Genomic DNA, 7,865 nt, shown 5'->3' with positions numbered 1-7,865 from the left:
CCCGCATCGCCCCCCCACGCACTGCCCCCTCCCCTCACGCACTGTCACCCCTCAGGCACCATCCCAGCCACGCACTGCCCCTCCCCTCACACACCGCCCCTCCCGTCTCTCACTGCACCTCTCTTCCAACAGTGCAGCCCAAGGGCCTTCCCTGACCCCCCCGGGCCCTTTCTGCAGGAGAATTCTAAACGTCCCAGGTGCTACTCTCCGCTATTCCCAGCTAAGGCTCAACATAGAGACCCGGGGGCTCTGCAGCTTTAGACAGTGTGGCTGGCACGGTGCAGGACACCACGCCCCTCCTACCCACAGGTTACTGGGAGCAGCATACCACACAGCCCTCCGGGAGGGTGAGCACACCCACCACGCACCCTCACCCCACGTCCTGGTACCTCAAAGGCCAGGCACATCAGCTCCTCCAGGCTCCTGCCCCCATCCAGAGCTGCCAGTGCAAGGGCCACATCTCGGAAGTCCACCGAACCCTTGGTGTCCTGGAGGGTGAAAGAGAAACCAGGGTAATGTGGGATGCTCTGCAGATTCTGGCTCTCCCCTCTTCTCAACAGGCATGAGGATGACCCGTGACTGCTCTCCTGTGAATGGTTACCCTCAAACTCCCCAGAACCCCCAATGCTTCTCTAAGGCCACGGGCCTGCTCAGGCTATACCCCAGAGTCATCTGTTGACAAAGCTCTCCCATAAAGGTATCTCCTAGGACTGCTAGGGAATGTCCCAGGAATGCTAAAGTTACTACCAATGTCTCACATTTCCAGCAGAGGGCACCCCTGCCCCCAAGCTGGGCAAACTGATTCCCTCCTTGCTTATGCTCAGCCGTGTGGGAGATCTGTTCCAACTGGCGGAAAGGGGACCACTGACAACTTCTGACAAAACACAGAGAATGCCTACTGTGCCTGCTCTGTGGGGGAGTGCCACATGTCGGGTTGTGGTTCTGCTCTGCTGCATGCTCAATGGAGAAAGGATCCGTCTGCCCCATTCTAAGGAATCACCACACCTGAGAGCCAGGCTCTGCATCTTAGAGCACACAGAGCTGCTGAGGACCACTGTCAGTCATTCAAAAACATTAAGATTCTTTTAGGATTATTATAAGTCTACAAGAAAACCTAGTTAAAGTTCCTGGAAAGAGATGGTTTGCCAAGATTTTTTGAGAAACTTCAGGAATCCCTTAGGGAAGCTATGAGACATTTAAAAACTCTGCCCTAGTATTACAAATACTTCCAGGTCTTAACCGTCTAACTTGTCCAGTGTTTTTTCCTCCATGCGTCACCTTCCCACCTAACCTTCATGACCATCCTTCAAAGACCCTCCTCACAAGGTCATATGATCCCCCACCTCTGCCAATCTCTAAATGGCTTCAGAAATTTATGGACCTCCTTGATCAATTTTTTCTCTCTTGTACCCCCTGCCCCCATGCAACAATGACCAAAACATTGCTCTTCAACAACTGGACTAAACCAAAGCAAAGAAGTATCCTGAATACAACCAAACACTTCAAGGGACAGAGCAGCAGGGGCAGAGGTCTGGGAACCATGGTTTCTGGGGACATCTAGGTCAACTGGCATAACAAAGGTTATTAAGAATATGTCCTGCATCCCACTTTGGTGAGTGGCATCTGGGGTGTTAAAAGCTAGGAAGTGGCCACCTAAGATGCATCAATTGGTCCCAATCTACCTGGAGCAAAACAGAATGAATAACAGCAAAGACATAAGGAAAATATTAGCCCAAGACACAGGAAGGGCCACATAAACCGGAGTCTCCATTGGCCTGAGACCAGAAGAACTAGATGGTGCCTGGCTACCACCAATGACCACCCTGACAGGGAATACAAAAAAAGTCCCTGATGGAGCAGGAGAAAAGTGGGGTGCAGTACTCAAATTCTAGTACAAAGACCAGACTTAATGGTCTGACTGAGACTGGAGGAACCCCAGAAGACATGGCCCCTGGACTCTCTGTTAACCCAAAACTAAACCCACTCCCAAAGCCAACTCTCCTGACAAAGATTAGACTGCACTATGAGACGTAAAATGATAGTCGTGAAGAGTGTGCTTCTTGGTTCAAGTAGATGCATGAGACTAACTGGGCAGCTCCCGTCCGGAAGCGAGATCAGAAGGCAGAAAGGGACAGGAGCTGGCTGAAATGGACACGGGAAATAGGGTGGAAAGGAGGAGTGTGCTGACATAGGGATAGCAGCTGGGGTCACATAACAATGTATGTGTAAGTTTTTGTATGAGAAACTAACTTGAGCTCTAAATTTTCACTTAAGCACAAGGAAAACAAAAACAAAACATTGCTCTTCAATGCACTGAATGTTCCATAAAAAACGAATATCCCAGTGGGCCTCAGAAGTTGGCCATCTGACACTGGCTGTTAGAATACCTAGTGCAGATTCAAAACTGGCCATCCACGGTGACTGATATGGCCGCTCGGATACCGTCCTTACGCCCTGAGCATGTCAGCCTGGAGATCGAGCCCCTGGGTTCTGTCCTGCGTGTTCCAGCTCCCTTACCTGATGGAAGTAGCTAAAGGCACCAGCCACCGTCTGAGGATCAGAGAGCTGTAGCTGCCTGGCAAACTCGTCCTGACTGATCATTCGACTCCGCCCTGGCTCTGCCCCGGCATCCACACAGCTGGGGGACAGCCTACAAGGGAATTGTGGAAGGCAGAGAGCAGACTGAGTTGCGTTCTGTACACGCCGTCCAGCAGGACCGGGGCTCCAGCCCCAAGAGTTCCTACGGTGCAGCTCCCGCTTCCTAAGACGTAGCTGACTCATAGTCCCTTGAGAGCCTCTCCCTTACTTGTGTCATATCTTTCCCTTCCTTTTTTCTTCTTCCTTTTACTCCACTATCTTTGAAAAAATTCCTCTATCTTCCTTCTTCTTTTGGAGACATTCCTTCCTCCTTCCTACCCCCCCCCCCTTTTTTTCTCTATACACGGCTCTGCCCATATCCTCATCTTCAAGGCCACTTACCCAGCCTTCAGAAGCACCTTCCCCAGTTCCCAGAGCCGTGGCTCCAGCGCCACCTTCAGCCGGCCCATCACAATCACAGGCAAGTTTCCTACAACCTCACATTCGGTGGCTGGAATGCCCAGGGCCCTACAGGATGAGGAGGGATGGAATGGATGGGGAAGGAGGCAGAAGAATCTTGTGAAAGTTCACTGCTGACTCTGGCCTGCTGGTTAGGGAGCATAGATGAGGTCCCCTTTAACTGTCCCCCCTCGGTTTTGGCTCCCCAGCAGCCCCTCCCACTGCCACCCCTCCTGTCTTTGCCTGGCTCTCCACCCTCCCCTCACAGTCCCTTTGGGTCCCTTTGACCTGTGTGCCTTTTGCTCCAGGCAATCATCTGTGGGACACTCACTGTGCCATGACCCTCTGGACATTGTTGGCATAGAGGCTGGGGTCCCTGCTCTCCTCAGGGCTGGGGTGGTACACAGGGAGGAACTGAAACACACACGCAATTCCGAGCAATTCAAAGTTGGGGCGACCACTCCCACCCTTTGTTCCCAAGGCTTCAGGGGTCCGTGGAGGTCCATTCTCCCACCCCACCCACGGCATCATACCTCCACATCCACGATGCTGCAGGGCTGAGAGGCTGTGAGCCAGAGGACTTTGAGTCTAAGAGAAGAGAGACCTGGAATGCTCACCAATCCCAACTGCCTTACTGTGGGCCCCTCCCACCTCCAGGAAGGGACTGGGAAAGCTCTGCCCATCCATATAAGAGAGACTCCCAGACACAGCTGGCTGAATGTGCAGGTGGGAGAGAGGGAAGGACCACAACGGTGGTGGAGGATGAGAGAAGAGCTGCAGGGAAGAGGTCTGTGTCGGGGGCGGGGGGAGGGCAAGAGGCATGCCTGGTGGTGGCGGTTCTCAAGAAGGGACAGACAACTAAAGAAGAAAATCACTAGGAACCCAGGAAAGTAAGTTAAAATAAGCTTTAATTACAGCAGGAATGATTTAGGTGGGATAGCTGAAAGCACTTCCAGGTTACATTGAGAGATCAGAACAAAACAGATGGAAGTGGGCACCCCCTTGTCTAGCGTTCTCTCACTTCCTAGAATGAAGAAGGGCCATTCACCTTGTCTGCAGATTGGAAGATGGGCCCGGAATTCTCTGATGGACCCTGCTCCCCACCCTCACCCCAGGGACACCACAACTCACACTCCAGGGCCCCTCCATGCCCAGCTGGTGGTGTCCTATGGGAGAAGGGGGAGGGAGGGGAGAAAAGTATTACTTTTCTTCCCTGGAACTTGCCATCCTCTTTAAGCAGAAGGCCTGGGCCCCCCCCCCCCACGTGCACATCCCATAGATAGCTGTCACTCGTTCCCATTTAGGGCAGAGTCAAGCCTCCCCTTCCACCCTCCCTGGACTAAGACTCACCACACTGTTGGGGTAGCGGATGAGGACAGGCTGCACAGGCACCCCAGCAATGAAGGCTCCTAGATCCCATTTCCACCCCCACCCCCCAGGCAGAGGTTAGTGCACGGTGGCAGCTGGAGGGGATGAAGTGTAGGGGTCTCGGACAGCTCTCAATGAACATCCTGCTCTGGCCTTGCTCCACGTCATTTACAATTTTCTGACTCCTTGACTTTCAGTGTCAGCTTGGAGGCTCCCTATCTGCCTCCCCCTGATCTTGGGTTATTCCAGAATCCCTCCCCAAATCTGGTGCTCCTTTTTTCTACAGCCTTATCACCCACTGGAAACCCTGGTGGCGTAGTGGTTAAGGGCTATGGCTGCTAACCAAAAGGTCGGCAGTTTGAATCCACCAGGCACTCCTTGCAAACTCTAGGGGGCAGTTCTACTCTGTCCTATAGGGTCACTAAGGGTCGGAATCAACTCCACGGCAGCGGTTAATGGGTATCCCCCATTATCATTTTATTCACCTGGTTTGAACTTAAGCAAAGCCTTCTTATTGGAACAGGTGCCCTCAGGAAAGAACAGCACCTGGGGAAAGAAGATGAAAAAGAAACCAGGCTGACCGGGGTAGGCTGAAGGGGAGGAGGGTGAAGAGAACCTCTACAGGAGCACATGGGACGTGAGGGGGGGGTCTGAAGACCCTTACTCACCTGGGGCCACTTGCCTCCTGAGGTTGCCCGCCTTCGGACCTCCTCCACCACTTCACGCCGAGAAGCCGGGTCGTGCCGGGAGACAAAGATGGCTTGGTTGAAGCGAAGGAGGGCTGGGGTTGGGGGACAACACAGGAGGGGTCACTGGGGTCCCACCTGGGGCATGAGCACACCCAGCCTTCTCACCTGGGGCATGGACACACCCAGCCTTCTCCTCCTCCGCAGCCTGAGCTGTCTTGTTATCTCTTTGCCCTGGGAACAACCCCTTTATTGTATGCTGTCCTTTTAGGGAGCTGCCCAGAGCTCTCTCCAAGGAAAGACTTCTCTAAGCCTCAGAGTCCAAGAGACTTGTGCACAAACGGTGCTGATTTGTATTTCATTTGCCAGCATCAGCCAATGTCCTTTCTAACCTCTTCCTCCCCCCACCTGACGCCAGTCCTTCTCTCCCTAGTGGCCCCAGTTCCTGACCTTTTTTGCCCAGAGCTGTCACCCCTTCCCCTTCACTCCTGTTGTGCTCTCTCACCTCCAATGACAGGCACGGAAAGGTTCTCAGCTCGGGACACAACCTTGGGCAGGTCACAGGGCAGCAGAACAATGGGGTCAAAGAAAGTGGAGTGGGGGGCAGCAACGAGAACAGGAGCTTGAAGGCGAGAGGCCCGCTGGCCCCGAACTCGAATCCGGAGGAAGCCCAGTAGGAAAAAGAGCAGGCGGCCGAGGCCCAGCACCCCACTGTGGCACACACTCCTGCCAGTGCAAGGCTGGGGATCAGTGGAGGCCGCAGCTCCAGCCCTCACCCACCCACTCGGCTCAGGCACCTGGGAAGGCAGAGTGCCCTTCTCCTGCCCTCAAATACTCTTGTCAAGGGGCTGAAGTCTGGCTACTGTGGAACACAGTTCAGGTGCTGGGTGCCAGGTCTGAGCCTGACTCATTTCACCTACGCAGGTTGGGTAGGAGAGCATCAGAACCTTCCCTCCCCGTCTTCTCAAAGACGGGCAGACTGGATAGCAGGGAAAGGAGTGTGAGGTAGGGTCTCAGGGGCTGACCCCCACTTACTTCCTCCATCCTGTAACTGGCTCCTGTAGCTGCTCATCGGTAAGACCCACCACTTGCAGCCAGGCGAAGGGCCAGAGGAGAAAGAGGACAATAAAGGCCAGAAGCACTCGGATGGGGGCCAGTAGCGCCCCCAGGAGGCAGAACTGCAGAGAGAAAATGCCACTTCAGGGCTGGGACATGCTCCCACACAGCCCCTCCTCTCCCACAGGACGGACCCAGGAGCAGAAAGCCAGCACCCTTGTAGATCAGGACATACGTGGTGTGGGACCAGGACAGGGGATTGGGATCCCATGTGGGATAGCCACCAATAACAGCAAAAGGATAAAAAGATCAATTGGACCAGCGACCTCATTTTCCAGGCTCTCAGGTGGTCCCCACCCCACCTAAAAAAACCCATGTCACAAAATGCATCTAGCACTTGGAAGAAGATTCAATGAGATAACACGAGAAATCGCCCAGCACAGTGCTCGACGCAGAGGAGGCTGGAGACAGTTCCTCCTCCCCCACATCCCATTCCATAAATAGCTCAGATGTCCAACAGAAACCCGGTGCATAGTTCTCTCCAGCTGGGACTCGGGAGGCAGAGGGATGGGACATAGAGAGAGGTCCACTTTGCAGGCCGCAGGCCAATCTCCAGTTCTGCCCAGGAGCAATTCCCTAGTACTGAGGGAATGAGGGAAATCCTGGTGGCGCAGTGGTTAAGTGCTATGGCTGCTAACCAAAAGGTCGGCAGTTCAAATCCACCAGCCACTCCTTGGAAACCCCTCTGGGGCAGGTCTACTTTGTCCTACAGGGTCGCTTTGAGTCGGAATCGACTCGAAGGCAGTGGGTTTGGTTTTAGTTTTGGTTTTGGTTTGGGGGAATGAGGGAGCGAAGAAGTCGGCCCTACTCCGCAGAGGGGGGCTTGCCGGGAGCTAGGTAGACTCCATCACTGCCCCGGGGAGAGAGCAGGTAAACAAGCCCAGCCCCTGGAGCCCGCCTCAGGGGAGGTGGTAACAGCAGAAGCCTTGGGCACTCCCTTCCCACGCTACCTCCCAGTTCCCCCAGGCCGGAGCGGCCCTCCACTTCCTGTGGCCGTCCCCCTTCCGAGCCACCCTGCCCCCACCCGAGAGGTGCTGCAGTGCAGGGAGGGGGGAGGGGGGAAGAGGGGCTGTGGGAAGGGCACCGGGACTTAGGCTCCGGGGCCAGAAACCTCTCCCCCGCCGTAAGTCAGAGCCCCGGAGAGGCACTCAGCACGCCCTCGCCCCCACCCCCGGCTTCCGTGGCCTCCAACCCCATCCTCACTCCGGAGCCTCCGCAGGATGTAATCCGCATTCCCCAGTGTCCTCCATCTCTCCTGCCCCCGGGTCCCCTGCAGTCCTCCACCCTGACCTACTCAGTCCTTCCACACCTTCGTGCTTGGCGACCCCACGCCTGCGTCCTCTCCAGGACCCCCACCCACCCCCGGCCGCCCCCACGTGCGCACCCCGGGACTCGGTTCCGCAAGCCTTTGACCCACCTCCTCCCTTGATCTCCATCTCTGTCAGGGCCCTAAACGGCCCCATTTTCCTATCCCCACGAGTTCTCCCGACGCCCCTGCCCACACCTTACCTTAACCCTCTGGAGGCGAGAGAGATGTAACTCATGCACGAAGGGGTTGGGGGTCCCGGCGGTGAGGTCGAGGGGAGCCCACTCCCCCGGGCTTCCCTGGCTCATAGCGGCGGAGCAGGCGGCAGGGAGGGCGCCCGGCCCCCGGCCCGC

The 7,865-nt window shown here is 55.5% G+C and overlaps 1 protein-coding gene across 1 annotated transcript in view; it reads right to left on the bottom strand.

Moving 5' to 3' along the window:
- The window catches only part of LPCAT4 (lysophosphatidylcholine acyltransferase 4), an 8,994-nt gene extending 1,137 nt beyond the window's left edge, over nt 1-7,857 (bottom strand). The window contains exons 1-12 of the mRNA XM_004380582.2: nt 7,716-7,857; nt 6,126-6,268; nt 5,596-5,816; nt 5,073-5,185; nt 4,890-4,950; nt 4,387-4,445; nt 4,168-4,202; nt 3,570-3,624; nt 3,368-3,450; nt 2,980-3,105; nt 2,518-2,650; nt 390-488 (exon numbers count right to left, since the gene is read on the bottom strand). Of these exons, the coding sequence (XP_004380639.1) occupies nt 390-488; nt 2,518-2,650; nt 2,980-3,105; nt 3,368-3,450; nt 3,570-3,624; nt 4,168-4,202; nt 4,387-4,445; nt 4,890-4,950; nt 5,073-5,185; nt 5,596-5,816; nt 6,126-6,268; nt 7,716-7,820 (1,233 nt within the window). The 5' untranslated portion in view covers nt 7,821-7,857. The remainder of the gene's footprint in view (nt 1-389; nt 489-2,517; nt 2,651-2,979; nt 3,106-3,367; nt 3,451-3,569; nt 3,625-4,167; nt 4,203-4,386; nt 4,446-4,889; nt 4,951-5,072; nt 5,186-5,595; nt 5,817-6,125; nt 6,269-7,715) is intronic.
- Between the last annotated feature and the right edge of the window lie 8 nt (nt 7,858-7,865).

The sequence above is a fragment of the Trichechus manatus genome, unplaced genomic scaffold, assembly GCF_000243295.1.
Source record: "Trichechus manatus latirostris isolate Lorelei unplaced genomic scaffold, TriManLat1.0 scaffold00076, whole genome shotgun sequence".
Lineage (NCBI taxonomy): Eukaryota > Metazoa > Chordata > Mammalia > Sirenia > Trichechidae > Trichechus > Trichechus manatus.
This window is presented reverse-complemented; position numbering and strand designations above follow the sequence as displayed.